Source organism: Gallus gallus, chromosome 9 (genome assembly GCF_016699485.2).
Source record: "Gallus gallus isolate bGalGal1 chromosome 9, bGalGal1.mat.broiler.GRCg7b, whole genome shotgun sequence".
NCBI classification, from domain to species: Eukaryota; Metazoa; Chordata; class Aves; order Galliformes; family Phasianidae; genus Gallus; species Gallus gallus.
This window is the reverse complement of record NC_052540.1, coordinates 263,233-280,398: the sequence shown is the minus strand read 5'-3', so window position 1 is coordinate 280,398 and position 17,166 is coordinate 263,233. Positions and strand designations below refer to the sequence as shown.

At 45.2% G+C, this 17,166-nt stretch overlaps 2 protein-coding genes across 5 annotated transcripts in view; one reads left to right on the top strand and one right to left on the bottom strand.

The window, feature by feature from the left end:
- Nucleotides 1-8,389, bottom strand: part of PCCB (propionyl-CoA carboxylase beta subunit) — a 40,397-nt gene extending 32,008 nt beyond the window's left edge. For both annotated transcript variants that reach the window (XM_040706003.2, XM_046898696.1), the window contains exon 1: nt 2,187-8,389. The gene's annotated coding sequence lies outside the window, so the exon portion shown is untranslated. The remainder of the gene's footprint in view (nt 1-2,186) is intronic.
- Nucleotides 1,561-17,166, top strand: MSL2 (male-specific lethal 2 homolog (Drosophila)). 3 transcript variants are annotated; one of them, XM_025153524.3, is made up of 3 exons: nt 2,143-2,358; nt 9,833-9,967; nt 12,988-17,166. In XM_025153524.3, exon 3 carries the CDS (start codon nt 13,068-13,070, stop codon nt 14,583-14,585), a length of 1,518 nt encoding a protein of 505 aa, XP_025009292.1. In that variant the 5' UTR covers nt 2,143-2,358; nt 9,833-9,967; nt 12,988-13,067; the 3' UTR covers nt 14,586-17,166. The 3 variants fall into 3 exon arrangements, with proteins under 3 accessions (XP_046754650.1, XP_025009292.1, XP_426675.2); XM_046898694.1 differs by lacking the exons at nt 2,143-2,358; nt 9,833-9,967 and adding an exon at nt 1,561-1,766; XM_426675.7 differs by lacking the exon at nt 9,833-9,967.

The following is a 17,166-nucleotide window of genomic DNA, read 5'->3' as shown; positions in this document are numbered from 1 at the left end:
AGAAGCAGTATATGTGGTGTTTGTTTATTATCTCGCTTTCCAGGTGATAGTTACTAAGTCGATTGGTTTCCTGTGAGGACAGGGCACTAGTGAAATTACATGCCTTAAAATACACCGTTTTCACGGCAGAAGGATCTCTTGACACAGGGAGCTCCTTCATCACCTCATGTTTTATATAACAGATTTACAATGAGCCATCCATTGAGAGCTAAATAGTTATTCTGTTCAAGTGCTGTATCAAAATCAAGAGCTTAAAACTAACACTCAGGAACTTAGGCCATTAGTACAGATCTCTGAGTTTGATAGAGTTCACAGGCTATATTCTAACCTACTCTAAACTGTCTTCCCAAGATCTTCCCAAATGCAGCCATAGGCTGAATTTTGATAGCAACTGGAAAGTGAAACGACATCCCCATTCTAACCTTATTCAGATTCATATTCCACTGAAAAAATGCTGTAAGTCAAAAAGATCAGCACTCAAACTCACACTGTAAGTGACCGAATAACGCAGTGATCCACGACCACAGCCTGAGGGCTGGTCAGTTGGGCAGCTGTGCTGAACGGCAGGGACAGCCCTTGTGGCACCCTGTCACCTCTGGTGAAGAGAAGGGGCTTGTTCGTTGTCCAAGGCCAAGGAATTTGGTATGTTGAAGCAGCACCAGCTTCAAATATTTTGAGCTGATTTTCAGAGACATGTAAAAAACACAAGAGCTTTTTACTTGTCTTTTACTTGTCGGAGTGGGGACTGACTGTGTGCATGGAAGAATGGATGTTTGCTGGGGGATCACGAGAGATTGTGGCGTATGGGTATGGATGTTGATGTAGGAGCACACTGAGGAACTGTGTGTGAGGCATGCAAGACAGTGTCAAGGAGCAGAAAGGAATCAGCAGAACCCCTTGGCTGTCTTGGAATGGGCATCTCTGTGCGTGTCCATGGGACCAGTGGGAAAGACGAGAGAAGCGACCTGATGGTCTGCAAAGGGCCGAGAAGAGGCATGGAGAATGGCGCCGGCAGCGCTGCCACACAGAAGCCGGAGACGTGCGGTACGGCCGCTGCCTTCGGGGGGCGGTGATGGAATCACAGAAACGCTTAGGTTGGAAAAGACCCTCAAAGATCACCGCTCGGTACCGCGTAGTCCCCCTCGACACGGCCTGCCGGAGCCCCGCCGGGCCAGGCCGCGGGGCACAGAGGCGGGGCCAGCTCGTGTGCCGAGCGCCGAGGGGAGGCGCCCGCCATGACGCAGCACGGACGTTCGCAGGCGGACGGCACCGCCGCCCCGCGAGGCGCAGGCCGGACGCACGGGAAGGCCTGAGCGCGCAGGGCGCTGCCGGCGGCCGACCCCGCCCGCGGGGCAGCGGAGAGGCTGTTGAGGCGCGCGCTCACTACCGCGCTCCCCCTCAGGGCGGCGCCGCGCCCGGGCCGAGGGCGGCCCCGCTCCCCACTGCGGGCGGCGCTGCCGGGCCCCGCCAGAGGGCGCTGCGCTGCCCCCTCTTCCTCCCTCCCTCCCCCCCCCCCCCTTCCCCGCGGGATGGGCCCCCGCTGCGGGAGGGAAACGCGCCGGGCGCGCATGCGCAGTGCCGGGCACTAGACGGCAGCGGCGATGGCTCCGCAGTGACGGTTGGATCTAACGGTTGCTATTGACATTGCGGCGCGGATCGGGTGGCGGACCCTCACCCCGCGAGCGGCGCCCGGCCCGCGGCCGTGCAGCCTGCAGCCACCGGCCCTGCGGAGAAGGCCGCGGCGATGCGGCCGCGCTGAGGCCCAGGTGCATCCGCCTCCCTCCCTCCCTCCCTCCCTCCCCCGCCGCCGGAGCGGGCAGCGCGGCCCGGCCCGCCGCCGCCGAGCTGCCTTCGCGGTTCCTCCCTGCGGCCGCCGCCATGCGGGGCCGTCGCTGAGGCCGCGCCCGCGGGGAGAGCAGCAGGGCCCGGCGGAGCATGGCCCGCAGCCTGGCATAGCGCCGCCGCCTCCCTGCGCCGCGGGCGGGCCGAGGCCGCCGCTGGGAGCGAGGCCCCGCGGGAGGCGGAGCAGCAGCCAGCGCGGGCCCCGTGACAGGGCCGAGGCCGCCGGGCCTCCGCGCCGCCGCCGCCGCGCGGCTCCGGGTGGCCCCGCAGCGTGGTGACACCCCCGGCCCGGGGCCGCCCGCCCCCGCCGCCCGCACGGACTCGGTGCCGCGCGTTCTTCTCACCCCGGAGGCGGCGGCGTGCGAGCGGCTGCGATGAACCCGGTGAATGCCACTGCTCTCTACGTTTCCGCGAGCCGCCTGGTGCTCAACTACGACCCGGGGGATCCGCAGTCCTTCACCGAGATTAACAAGCTCCTGCCCTACTTCAGGCAGTCCCTCTCCTGCTGCGTGTGCGGTGAGGACCTTTCTTTTGTTCCCTGCACAATGCGGCTCCGGGCCTCGGCGCGGAGCTCCGCCGGATCCGGAGCGGGGTGGGGGCGGGAGGCGGTGCGGGCCGGGCCGGGCCGTGCTGTGCCGTGCCGTGCCTTGCTGTGCTGTGCTGTGCCGTGTCTCCCTGCGCTGCGGGCGGCCCGGTCGTAAAGGGCGGTACGGCCGTCATTAGCGGCTGTGGGAACAGCCCGCTGTAGCTCAGCTAATTGTTTTTAAGGAGAGATGGCTGAGGGCGAGCGTGGGGAAAGGTGCTCGAGACAACGTAGGGGCAGGGAGAACTTGTGGCTTTCCGTTTTCACTTGTCGTGCTTCATGTTTCAAGGAAAAAAAAAAAAAAAAAAACAATGTAGATTAAGAGCCAGGAATTGCAAGCTCCCAGTAACAGCGCTTGGATTGCTTTTGTGCACGGCAGGTAATTATCCTGCCGTGATAACCAGCACGGAGAGCCAGGCCGGGAGCTGCCAGGCTTCCCCCGCTCCCTTCCCCCCCTAAAGAGCCTCCTGCGTTTCGGGAAGGGTCCGCACCCGGAGCAGTGGGGCGCTGTGCGTATCTCTGAACCGCTGCGTTCCGAGCGGTGGGCCCGGAGCCCGGGGTGAGCTGTCAGCGCGCTGAGCCTCTGCAGGGCACCGGTGTCTGCTGCTGTCCTGCGGCCATGGCGAGCCCTGCTACTGAGCATTTGGATCTCCTGGACAGGCCGTGCTTCTGGCCTCTCTGGTTGCTTCTGTTTATCTGTGCTAATGTGTGGTCACACCAAGGTTTAATTGAATTACTGGGGTGTACAAAGTTAGCCGTTTTATTTATTTACAGCTGCCGTTGGGGCTGTTAAGCGAGTCATGGAGGCTTCCCATCCTGTAGCAGTAGCTCCTCCCATTTAAAGTCTTAGAAAATAGAGCTCGGTTTGTGCAGGGACAGAGGGAGCCGGTTCCCAGGCTCGCTGCGTCGTCATTTCCTGAAATAATTTGCCCAAGTGTTTTTTTTCCTCGTGGAACTCTGATGTCAATATGATTGCAAGTCTGCTCTTTGTCTCTGGAGCATTGCCTTCGGTTCTGTGACTTCATCTCCTTACCTGTGTCTTTTCCCATAAATCATTACTGCTTTTGCTCATTTATCTGATGGCTTTTGCTTGAAAGTAGTATTTTTCTGTTTTTTTTCTTAAGATACTAACAGAGGGACTATGTGGCTCTAACTGCTGTGCTGTCTGAACTTCCCACATTAAAACTACTTCTCTGAAACATGTTCTTTTCCTCCCCTTGCCTTGACTTCTTCCCTTAGTGGCCTTCTGCGGTCTTGTTTTTGCATTCTGTGTTACTGAAATTGTCTATCTTCAATTTGTCCCTGCCCAAATTCCTGGGCTCCTTTTCCCCTCTCCAGCATTTCTTGCATGGCTTTTCTGTGGCTTTCAGGTTGTAGAGCAGTCTGCGCTGTTTTAGTTTGTTTTCTTCTACTGGCTTGTGCCTCCATGGGGGTTTACCTGCTGCCTCGCAGTGGTTCCACTTCCTCTCTTCAGCTCCTATTGTCTTTGAATTGTAAGGTTGCTACTTGGACTTCTTTTTCTCTGCTGCAGCTAACTTTCAGATAAGCAAAGCCACTGTTGGTTTCAAAGATTTAGTCTACAAGGGATTCCCCAGTGCTGTCTTGGTGTCTGGACTTCTGTTAGCGGCCTGGTAGATGTGGAGCCCCTGTAAATTCCGGATTCTTTATGGGGCTGAGCGCTTTGCAGCCCTGCAGTAACATACAGTTTCTGTCCTGCAGAGTTAGGTGTCTTTCTTGAGCCTGCGGGCAGTCAGTCACAGGAGAGTGCTCCTGTCCAATGCAAAACTGCCCACTCTGGTGTTGACCAGCAGTCACAAATCTTCAGCTCAGAGCGGTAAAGGCAAATGGACTTTCTTGTTTGCTTCTCATCTTCCTGCTCTTCTGTCACAGGTGAATATTGGCACCTCTTCAGCTCTCTGACCTTGCTATGATACTTCCAGATAGCATTTTGCCTCTTGTATGTGTGCGTGCTGAGAGTTACTACGCTTCCTGTATATGTAAGATCATTTAAGGCCCATCTTCTGCATGCCTTTGTCCAGCTATCAGAACCTTTTAAATCTCACACAGTGTTTTAAAAGGTAAGGTTTAAGTACTGAGATAGAGATTACACTGTGAAATGCCACGATAACAAGAGTGGGTGTTTTGAGCACCAAAATCCAACTGTCTGTTCTCTAAAATATTTAAAGTTTTTCAGATGCTCGTTTCTTTTTCTGCATCTGTGGTCCATAGACTGTGAGATCCAAGTATCTGCATATGGATTCGAGAACATGGAACACTGAATGTCTGGTTACTTTTTGTCCAGACTTCAGTGAAATGAAGTTTTGACTGTGATTGCCTAAAAAGATGCTCTGTTGGAGAAATGCTGCATGGGTTATCAGTAATGTGTATAAAATTGTTAAAATCCCATAGCATTTCCTTTGGGAGATCCCTGCCCAAATTAGCACTCCTTGTCATCAGCTTCAGCACTTAATGTCTCTGAATGCGTCCTGCTAGGCTTTGTTATTCTGTAGGTGTTCATTCTGCAGTCAAGATTGTCCATTTAGTTTCACAGAATTGGTTTTAGGAGTGACAGCTACATACAGCAGCTGATGTGGTTGTGCTCCCACTGTTTGCTCAATGCGTTGGATTCAAGCCAACTGGTTTGCTTCTAATCTGATAGCAAAGCTGCATTGGCAGAAAGTTGTAATGTGTGGCATTGTAAATTGGTCAACTAGATGTGCTCCGAGTGCACTGAAGGTTTCTGCCTTTCCTGGCAGGTTGGAAAGGTTTACTTACAGTGATGGGACAGCAGTGTGTGTTTCTAGGATTTAAGCGTGAGCTTCATAGCTGGTGGCTTCATAGCTGGTGCTGCAGGTGATGCATTGTCCTGCTGGAGGGGTGTGTGAGAAGGCATGTCCTAGAGATTTGGGTTGAAATAAGTACTCTGTGCACAAGGTAGAAGGTGTTTTGAGGATGTGAAATCTGTGTTTTAGACTCCGGACTAATGTGATTATTATTAAATTGCATGCTAATACCACATGCCATTTAAAAATATCCTAGCAGGGTTTATGCAACAAATTTTTGTGTTTTAAAAATACTGCCTATCTGAGATACAAATCTCAAAAGCGACTCTCTCTGTTTTGAATGCTGTGTAGGTTTCTTTGAGTCATTCAGAACGTCAGTTGTCTTTCCTTCATTAGCAGTCTTTTTTGAACATCAGTTAAAATGTTTGTAGGAGATTGTCATCTGATCATTTGGCTTCTTTCTATCAGTGGAAAACTTCACCCTGGAGCCTCTGACAGACATTTAGAAAATATGTGGAAGATTGTTGCTTCTTTAGAATGTAAAATGACTGGAAAGGTTGCATGGCTTGAGTGGAACACTGCACACATGGCCAGGAATCCAGAGGTAGTCTGTACCATGGAAGTGCAGGGTAAGAATACAGCTCATATCTTTAAACATCCTGTAATCTAAGTAATGGGATGTGAGACAATGTGTGGCTTCAAAGAGATTAACGGGTGGCAAGGAACAAAGAAACAGTGTGATAATACTGACCAGCACCTCACACAGTTCCTGTGGGATGTGATGAGATAGCTCTGAGAATTTTAGCTGGAGGTTTTAAGGCTAAATGGTAAAGCAGAGTTATGGAACCAACTGTCAAGCATGGGGAATGGTGTGCATTTAAATAGAAATAGTATTATGTCAACTCCTTTTATTTGATGTCACTGTAGGGATGCTATTCCCACCCTGCTCTTGTATAAACGCATTAGCCTAGTTGTTGAAACTTTTTACACCGTAGGTAGAAGTTGAGGCTCACTGAATTCGTCCAACCAGCGAGGTGTGAAACTTCTCCAGAGCTGGTTGTGTAAACATGTGCATCTCTCATCCATGTTGGTGGCTTTCTGTCTTCCTTCCTTGCCCCTTGTTGAGCTGATTTCCCCATTGCTTCTGCAGGTCTGACTGCTTTTCCCTTGTGCTGGTCCATGGTGGGACCTCCTCCAGCCCCCTTGTCTTCAGCTCTCAGCAGTGCTGGTGTGGACCCCAAGTGGAATTTGTGACCTTAGGCTTTGCTTTGCCACTGGGAAATTGTGAATTAGACCTTTCAAACACTACTGTTTCTTCAAATATTCATAATGGAGATTTCTACAAATATCTAAGGGAAGAAGCTTCTAGAAACTAGTGGGATGCAAGTGAATTATGATTCTAGAGCAACTGACATTTGAATTCTCTGATGGCACTGAGACTGTCCAAGGTATGCAGCACTTATGGGGTGTCCTTCACAGAAGACTGCTGTGTGATACTAGATGTAAAATTTCTAGGAAATTCAGTTTCCAGTCATGGAGATGGAAAGAGGGAGAAGGAACATGTTCCCACTACTAAAAGGCCTTATTTATGTGCATGAGATTGGACATTCTTTGCAGATGTGAGCCATTTCTGAGCGAGTGAAGCCTGGATATCAGAGATGTAAAGTGAGAAAGCACATTCATTGTTGTGATGGAAACACTGAGTGGAATTCTCATTCTTTGTCCATTCTCCTTCTGTTGAGGAAAGTGAAGGCTGGTTCATGATCTGGGCTGCCAGATCACAGTTCCCTTTTGTGTTTGAAATAAGTGTGGATTGGCACATTTTTCTCAGGTATTTTTTGTTGATATTTTCTTCTGTTCTCTATTTTTAACTAATGAAAACTGTTGTCCAGCTATCACACGTTGGCGGTTCTCTGAATGCACCGATTTTTAGCCAGGAACTTGGTTGATTTCTCTTCCTCTTAAATCGCCTTACGTAAATTTGCTGTTTCCTGTTTAAAATCCTGCACGTGACTGTTGGGAGAACTGCTTCTTCAAGGTTGTCTGCATTGTACTGCACGCATTTTGACAATGCAAGGCTGTACCAGTTGAATTTAAATTGGTTTCTGAGCTAAAACTATTCCAGTATTAAAACAAATTTGAGAAATGTTGGTAGGAGTGTCTGTGGTTTCCGCCGTGAGATCTGGGTGGTGCCGGGCTTCCAAGGCTGCAACATTACAGTATTGCCTTCCAGTGTGATCTGAGGTGTGTGTTTCTCATTGACGCAATGGGAGATGATGGAGTAGTTCTGATGCTCACCTGAGGATGTTGACCACACTGACTGTGTTCCATGGCGTTTAGAGACAAGTTAGTAAGTTTCCAACAGGCACCTTTCTGGGAAGATCTTAATTACCCAGATCTGTAGTTGAGTCCAAACACAGATTTTCTTAGTTTGTTTTCTTACTGTGTTATGATTTACAGATCAGCTTGAGTAACTATGCAGTAAGGAGTTGCTCGATATGATGGAGTTGTGTGAAGCCAAAGAAGTTTCTTCACATTTATGTTTAACTTCAGAAATAATGCAAAGCACATTGAGTATCAGGTTTTCCAGGTAGGTAGAATTTTCCAACTTCTAGAAAGGAATTCACTTTGAAGTCCTTCCACGATATAACTTGTCAGTCTCCATCTCCTGAGCCCAGTGGTCACAGCACAGCACTTGCTGCTGCTTAGAATCATATCCTTAGATCATAGGTCATAGACATAGGATCCTTAGAATTGGGAGGGACCGTTGAGGCCATCTAGTCCAACTCCCCTGCAGTGAACACAGCTTGCAGAGCAGGAATGATAGCGCAGAGGGCTGTGGCAATTGAACTTCTACTTGCTTGCCATGCTGTATAAAATGAGGGTGATTTCTGGTGAAATGCGTACTTTAACAAAATTGGACTTGATTTTTTTTTACTAGTTTGCTTCATCAAGTTAGGATATAATATTTATGTCAGTCCTATAAGTTTGGGCCTTCAAAAAGACAATATATAGGCTTTTCCAAGGGTGTCAAAGCAGTTTTATGTGCTGAGAATGTACCTCCTTTTCTAGGGCGCTCTGCCTTTGCTCAAGGTAGATAAGAATGAAAGGAGCACATTTGCTGGATACATGCACCCAATAATCACATTGTGCCCAATTCTTCTCCCTCTGTGGTCTGTGAGATACAGTTTGCAGATGCTTCCCTTCTTCCTGCAGCTGTGGAGTAAAGCTCATTAAGGAACTCCACAGGAAGCGTTCCTTGGGGTTTAAATGACCTCCCTCCTGGTAACAGCTTTCCAGGACGGCCACAATGTTCTGTAAATAATATATTAAAAGTCTTTTCTCTGTATATCCTGCTTAGTAAGTGTAAGTGCTCACATTAAAGTAGATGTTTGGTAAACCCTTCTGATAGTAGGGAGGTCAAGAGCTGATGTTTGGGGAAATTTGAAACCTCTTACTGGAGGCATTATAAGAAAAAAGAGGGTGAGCAAAGATGGAGTTTAGTACTATGAGTTCTTTCAAGTAGTAACAAGAAGGTCTGCAATGAGTAATCGTGGTGGGATCTTAGGAGGAAGAGTGACTGCACAATAAAATGGCAAATGAAATTTAGTTGAGATAAATATTGAATGATAAACATAGAGAAAAATATTGCTTACTTCTCAGAGCACATCATTTTATATCTTAAAGAGTTTCTGTAAACATACAAATGTATGTAAGTGATAGACTGTTGATGGCTACCAGCCAAAAGTGAGATCTTGGCCTTTCAGCATAAAAACCATGAAAACCATGTTATTTCAGTGCTGAGTATCAATCAAAAGTAAAACAAATGTTAAAAATCAGGAATGGTGGTGAAGTTTATTACAGCACTGTATAAAGCTGTCTGGAAAAGAGACAACGTGGGGGATATGTGATAGGTGGCTGTAAAACCATGAGCAGTGTGGTTGAGGCAGGTAGGGGGTAGGGATTGACTGTTGGCCTCTTCCAACACAAGAAGCAGAAATTGTCTGGTGAAACTAGTAGATGTAATGGTTCAAAAACAAAAAGTCATGCTCAGCACAGTAACTGACCAGGGACTGACCTTCTTGTCAAAGCCTGCTGTGACGGATAACATTTCAAACAGCTCAAGAAGAGATGAAGCAAGCCTTTGGAGAGAATCTTGAGGGTTACTGAATATGTGGAAACTCCATCTCCAAGAATAACAGCTAAAGGCTGGGCAAGGACTAAGGGTGTGCTTGCCTTGTTCTTACTCCATGCCATAGGCATCTGCTTTTGGCCACTAGTGAGATGGGATGTTGCACTACATGGATCTTTGGTCTAACTCAGTGTGGTTATTCTTGGGTTTGAGGATGGGTTAGATAACATCTCAGAAACCTTTCTGTTGTTGTTTTCTTGGTGAACTTTGTAATTTTAATCTGGGGAGATCTGGTACTTTGAGAGCCTGTGCAATCCAACAGTTTGGAACATCCCAAAGCTTAGTACCTCCAGATTCTTGGTAAGAGCTCAGATATTGCCTTTCTGGGACAATGTTGTTGACCTAGCATGATTCCCCAAGTATTAAAACTAATTAAACTTAAATTTCTGTGAATTTGCATCTAACGATTTGTTTTTATTTTTTTAATATTAGCAATACTAAATCTGAAGAGGGTAATAACTGCCACAGAACACGCACAAGAAAAACGTTGACTGGAGAATGAATATGAGATATGAGCTCAAGCTGAAAATATTCCCGTGGCTCAGGCATTCCTAACGTCTCCCCCGTGTAGGTTGCTGGCATTTGTGGAGGGTGGAACTCACTGTGTTCTTTCCTCCATTGAGAGCATACAAAGTGTTTTGTTTTGTCTGTCCATCTGTCTTCTTCCTCATAGCTTCTGGAAATTACAACTTCTTTTTTTTTCAGAGATTTTAATATCTTCTTTTAGCTTTTGCACCCGTTCAGCAGTTTCAGCCAAATGTATTTTGGGATAAATGAATCGCGCAGTTGCCAACAAGATTTAAAAAAAAAAATCTAATTAAAAGTTAAATTGTGACTACACATTTTTTATTTGGTCTGATCTCTGAAGTATTTTAGTGCTTCATAATCTGTAAAGGATTGATCACCATAAGTCTTTGCAAAATAGGCTGAGGGTGGACCAAGGCACAGGCACAGTACTGCTGGCCTTTTCCTGCTGGAACTGCAGTGGATGCATATGTAGTCTGACGGAGCCTGCTGAAGTCTCAGAGCATTATGTGAGCAAGTGTTTCTTGTGCTTGCTTCTTGCTCGAGTCAGAACACAGCTTTCTGCTTTTCCTGCTGGAAGGGCCAAGATCCAGAAGGGCCCAGCAGCTGCTTTTAAACTCTTTCCACTTACGGATATAGCTTTTAAAACCAGCTGATACAATTTAAAGCTTTCTTTTGTTTTTCCCCAGTGGCGGTTATGGACTTTTCTCACAAAATCAAATGTTATCTTATGAGCACCATGGACGTCTCTGCTTGTGTTGCTCTGTAAATAGTGTCATTTAAAGGGAATATAACGTTTCTGCTGCAGGCTGCATTGTTTCACTTCAGGTTCCACCTTTTGGCTTTAAATCTTCACTGTGGAGTGTTTTGCTATTGTCTTTGTAGGATCTGGAGTCAGTCTTCTTCAAGTCAGCCCTTCTCAGTAGAGCGGCAAGGAAAAGTTACACACCTACTGCTTGGTTGTACATTCATTTTCCAGTTGCTGAGGTTGTGCTTTGAACCTCTCTCTGTTGTGCAGCTTCTATTCGTGGTTCCTTCTGTATTGCTTTTGAGTAGCTGTGTTAGAATGCTGCATGTTCCCATATAGTCACAGCTCCAGCTGCAGCACAGTGGCATTTCTCATGTCCCATCAGTACCGAAGGATTCAGGTTTCATAGGGAAAACAGGATGGTCCCTTCATCTGCTCAATCATGGCATTCAGGAGCTCTTCAAAATGACAGTGCTAATGCAAGTTTCCTATTACTTCAAACACAAAAAAAGCTGAATTTTCAGAATTTGCTTCTGTAATGGAAGGCAGGGAGGGCTGGGTTAGGAAAGGACATGGAGCTTTTTCGTAAAAGATGGAGCGCTGGGACAAGTTCCACAGTCAAAGTGTGACTGCAGCCAGTGGTTAGTGCGTCCTGTTCTTCTGAGGGGTTGGGTTCCCTACTAAGATAATACAATACAGAGAAGTTGGGGTTGCTGAATTCATAGCTCAAGGAGATTTGGTTGGCTGCAGCACTCCAAGGGGCTGCCACGGGAATCTACTGTGGAAGGTCCGCCTGATCTACAATTTCCTTGAAAGCAACTGATGAAAGAAAACATTTAGGACTTGTTCTTTCAGTCTGTTTTACTTGGCACGCTTTGCTTTCTGTTCCCAATTTTCCAAATGTTACTTATTTGTTCCTCAGAGCATGTTTCACTTTGGTGCAAAATCTGGGTGGGAATCCACTGATTGTTGTCACTCATCCAACAGAGGCTCCTCGTAGGGAGATAGTGCTGATCAAAGCTGAGCATCGGCTGTTAAAGAAGGGGAAACCTGTTGCTGTAGATGACTATAGGTACTGTGAAGTTTATTTAGGTCTTAAAATACCTTTCTGGCCTGCAGCTGGCTAGAACCAACCAAGTGATACTGGATATACTTACTAGCTGAAATGTTTCTATGCAGAATTTAAATTAGCACTGTTCTTTTGTATTTTGTTCTTCCATGTTACTCGCCTTTTTCTTAAGAACAAGCAAAGACTTTCTTCTGGACTTCTCATTTTGGAGAGATGAAAACCTTACCTTCCAGATTCTCAGCACCACATGTGTAAAGGCTGTGGTGTCAGGTGTGCTCAGTACATCAGCAACTGGCTTTTTGAAATGTTTTTTTTCCTTAACAGTAAGATCTCAGAGAAATCTCTTGCAGTTCACTCACATCTGCACAGGACATGTGAGCTGGTTTTGACGCTTTGAAGTATTTAAGCATCTGGTTGTGACAACTACTGTTATTTTAAGTATTGGCCCACTGATGGGTGTCTTTGAATTGGAAAGTGGGGATCCACCACTCCCCAGCATAAGTTAACAGTTCCCTGGTTGCATCTTCTGTTCTGGCATGAGAGCAATCTAATAAGGAACAATATAGGTTTCTTTCATTTTTATTCAAATACATTATTAGGTGTTTTATTTAGTACTTAATAAGAATTCATAAGAGCCATTTAATTGCTATTGTTGTTCACAAAACCAAAATCTTTGTGCTTCATTGGTGATGCTGTCATAAAGCTATGCTGTTTTCACTCCCAGCCAAATGAAAAGTGAAACAGTCTCTGTTGTGCATTCCTTTCTTCTGGGCTTGCTATTGCATCATTTTTACATTCCTTTTAGGGTTTCCCTTTACTCAGTTTCCATTTGTTTTCACTGATTTAATTAAAATCTCTGTGGTAGCTCTTCATGGAGGTTTGTTGCTGCACTTCTGGTAAACTCATAGGAATCTTACGTCCTTTGTAACTTTCAGTGGAAGAAATTGCTGAGGGTATATCGGGACTGGATTTGTTTCAGCTATGAGTGTTTATAAAGGCTACAGCAGCACAACCAATTATGTATGGTGTTATGGTGTGATGTATTTCTATCTTTTTCTGAAGTTTTAAAATCAGATATGGCATCTGTGAGAATTTTTAGATGATTCTTTGTGTGGTATGTTCTCCTGTGACTTGTCGGACCTTCTCAGGCCGTTTATTGCTGCATGTTACCAGAAATCCATCCTGTACGATCTGGGAAGCCTGGCTTGAGTTCATGGTAATCTTTCTTTTTCTTTTTTTCTTTAGGAAATTTGCTACAAGATCCTATTGCTCCTACAAACTCCACATGTCAGCATTATGTCTGCAAAACGTGTAAAGGCAAGAAGATGATGATGAAACCATCATGCAGCTGGTGCAAGGACTATGAACAGTTTGAGGAGAATAAGCAGCTAAGCATTTTAGTGAATTGCTATAAGAAACTCTGCGAGTACATAACACAAACTCCACTGGCACGAGATATTATCCAAGCAGTTGACTGTTCTGCGGATCTTTTGGCTTTGCTCAAAGATGGATCCCCACTCCACGAAGAGACGGAAAAATCTTCCGACACAGCCTTGGCTTTGTGTTTGACACATTCCCCAGTACCTTCAACCTCGGAACTCACAAGTGATCCTCCAGCTACTTTGACGTCAAAACCCGAGAGCACGCAGAATGTTGATATTAGAGGTTCTGTTATCAATGGGTTGCCCAATTGTAATGGGCTTTCAGTAGATAAACTTGGAGTGAATATTCCTTCTCCTGAACATGCAAACACGATTGATGTATGTAGTACTGGAGAGTATATGAAAAATGAAGATAACTCTAGCAGCCTGCAGCCTGTGTGTGACCCAGTTTCTACCAGTGACTTGTGTACGACAGGCATTGACATCTGCAGTTTTAGTGAAGATATAAAACCAGGCGGATCGCTTCTCCTTAGTGTTGAGGAAGTTCTCCGGAGCTTAGAAACCGTTTCAAATACCGAAGTCTGTGGTTCTAATTTGCAGCCCAGCTTGGAGGCAAATGTGACTAATGGCCCTTTCCTACAGCTTTCCCCCCCGCCTCTTAGCCATAACATTTTCGTGTCCACAGATGCTTCTCCTCATGGGATCTCATGTACAGCAGCAACACCCAAGGTAGTCAAGTTAAACAGAAAGCGATCTCGATCAGAAAGCGACAGTGAAAAGGTGCAACCTCTACCCATCTCCAGCATCATCTGTGGCCCAACACTGGGAGCATCAGCTCCTGTAACAGTGAAACAGGAAAATAAAATGTCTTTGCAGCCTGTTGCAACTGTACCTAATGGAGGCACTACTCCCAAAATAAGTAAAACTGTGCTCCTGTCTAACAAAAGTGTGAAAAAGAATTTAGAACATGCCCCTAAGAAATCTCACCCAAAAGCCAAACCAGGAGTGCTGAAAACAAAAGACAAAGCAAAGGAGAAAGTCCCTAGCAGTAATGTTATGCCGGGAAGCCCAACAAAAACTGTATATAAAAAGCCACAAGAAAAGAAAGGGTGTAAATGTGGTCGTGCCACCCAAAATCCAAGTGTTCTTACATGCCGTGGCCAACGCTGCCCTTGCTACTCTAACCGCAAAGCCTGCCTTGACTGCATATGCCGTGGCTGCCAAAACTCCTACATGGCTAATGGGGAGAAGAAGCTGGAGGCATTTGCAGTGCCAGAAAAGGCCTTGGAGCAGACTAGGCTTACTTTGGGCATTAATGTGACAAGCATTGCAGTGCGCAATGCCAGCACAAGCACCAGTGTAATCAATGTGACAGGGTCACCAGTAACTACGTTTTTAGCTGCCAGTACACACGATGACAAAAGTTTGGATGAAGCTATAGACGTGAGATATGACTGTTGAATCTTTTTCTTTTCCCTGCCGTCAGTAGGGGAACTGCTACAGTTTAAAGGCAGCTATGGTTCTGTTTAACTTGCTGGAGCTCCTGCGTTTAGATCACTTGTATCAAGTGTTTTTCATTGCTATGTTATGTGTATTAGTGTCTGGGAAATAGTTGCAGATAATGGAGGAGTTACCCTAAAACTGTTTTTAGTTCTTACAGCACCTCATAGTTTGAGATGAATTGCTGATGTAAATGATTTTATCACAAGATCTTTGGCAAGAAGTATATTAACCTCATTGTACTTGCTCATGCTTTGTGCTCAGTCAAAGCTTCTGCTTAAATGTAGAGAAGTGGTATCTAGTTAGCCCGTGTAAGCTGTGCTAGATTATGGTGCAGAAAAGTAATTACCAATTGGTTACAATCACTATTGCCAGAAAATCACCTAGTATTTCTGGAGGAAGCGCAGCGTTAAGCTGAGGAATACGGTCTGAGAAGGATAGGTAATTTTTGATTGTTAGAATTGATTATGGAGCAGTTACAAATTAAGATCAGTAATATACTGAGAAAGCTAACAGCCCACAAAGCAGTTCAGTCTCCCAACGAGGGTCAGGGAGATCATTTACTTAGACATGAATGTTAAATCGCTGACTGCAATATGCTATCCCTGGTAATACCATCATTTAATTTTCTTTTCCTGCCAGTTCCACTGGTCACGCTCCTCATCTGTTAACGCTCTCCATGCCAGCTCCATTTGTTTGACATGTGTCTATTTTGATTGAAGTGGAAAAATTGCATGTACACAAAGAAGGTTCGAGTAGCGCTACTTCCTTAGTAGCCCTCTCCTTTTTTCTTTCATTGCCAGTTCCTGATGGTTTTGATTTTAGCACTACTGCTACTAGAACAGAGCTGCTTTTATTTTTTTTAGTGAGCTTCCGAGGAGGGGCTCTGTTTTCTCTGCCCCCCGTTGTGCTGCCAGTCAGTGGGTGCAGTACACAAATCCCTCCAGCAGTTTCCATCGCTGGGTATTTTTGTTTGTTTGAAGCCAAAGTGCAACACACCTGGGAGGAGCCCGTTTGAGGGCAGTTCTTTGCTGACAGGATCTCTTGGCTGGGGCAGAAAATGGATTTCTATCAAAGGTCAAATATTTTGGATGTTTGTTAGACACAAAAAGCTGTATAATTTACCCAGAATCCGTCACATTTTTCCGTGATATATTGGAAGTTGCTTTCAAAGATCAATGTTTTTGTGACTTGGGCTGAAAAGATCCCAAGTGGAAAAATAACAAAAATTTGTAAGAGAGCTCATTTCAAAAAGTGTTAAAAATGAAAACACCTTTGTAGGAATTCAGCTTTATTATTATTAAAAAAATATATAAGTTTATGTAATCGTAATCCCTTAATAAAAGTACAGTCAGAAGCGTTTAGTCTTGTAGTTAAGATTCCATTGGCAACCTTAAAAATGCAGTTGCTTTGTGAAAGCAGAAATTTCTCCTCTTGGAATGATAGAGCACAGATTAAGCACAGGCTGACTAGAACACACAACATTACCTTCTAATTTAAAAGGCAATTCCTGTTTCAACAGCATGTTAAATAGTATGTGAATTTTTCAAGTTAACTGCTTCCATCTTTCTTTAATTCATCTAATGGAGTCTGCAGTGCTTGCTGACCTAACACTAGGTATATTTTGATTTGGCACAAAGCATGTACAATGATGGTTACTCACCTAAGAAATAAGCAAAAACCTTTGGACACGAATGGCACCTCCTTTCTTTTTGTAGTGTACCATGGTGTCATTTTCTGTGGACGTGGTCAGATCTTTTTGTTGGTTTTGGTTTGTTTCTCCCCCCGTCTTTTTTGTGGGGTGGGTAGGGTGGGGGGTTAAAGCCATAGGAAGAAAAATGTGATGTATGTGTCCAGTCTGTACTTTTTTGTTTTTGTTTTGCAAGAAGAGTTGAAAAATATTTTTGATAATGAGTAAATGGTGGAAAATGCTTCTTAGTATTCTTGTCTTTATTTGCCAACCCAGGTACCTAAGGTCTGTGTTTTCTAGCCCTCATGAGATTTAATGATGTCCTATTAAAATGTATTTAGTTAAACTTGTATGTGATTTTTGTGTTGACCCAAGAGGATCCTACAGTTTCCTGATTTGGTGGTTTGATCGTGACCTACTGATGTAAATCTGTTTCCCAGTCCACTACGTGTAAGAAACGTTGCCAGACCAGAGTCTGATTTAAGAGGAGTAAAATGCACAGCATGGGTTGTTTCTAAATGGTTTTGCAGAGCTGTTAAGTTTTGCTGGGATTGTTGGTGGTACATTTATTAGGACTTCTATTAAATTACATGCGTAGTACTTTTGCTCCACAAATGCAGGAGTACTTGGAGTCTTTCGTATCTCACTGCTGCATTAATTATGGTACCAAAATTTGGTGGTTTAGGTCAAGTGTGTTTTGGAACTGTTGACAGGAGAGCGCTGATCGTTAATGTAACAGTGCAAATGGTAGATTCAGGTTGTTTCTAAAAACGTTTCTTTTTATGCTGCCACGTTTTTGAAATGTGTATTAAAATTCAAATTGATTTAATAAATGTTAGTTTTCTAATTCTA

Excerpts from the sequence above, each read along its gene's own strand:
- MSL2 (XM_426675.7), top strand. The coding sequence starts at position 2,217 with ATGAACCCGGTGAATGCCACTGCTCTCTACGTTTCCGCGAGCCGCCTG. Across the intron at positions 2,359-12,987 it reads CCTCTCCTGCTGCGTGTGCG|GAAATTTGCTACAAGATCCT; the intron begins GTGAGGACCTTT and ends TTTTTTCTTTAG.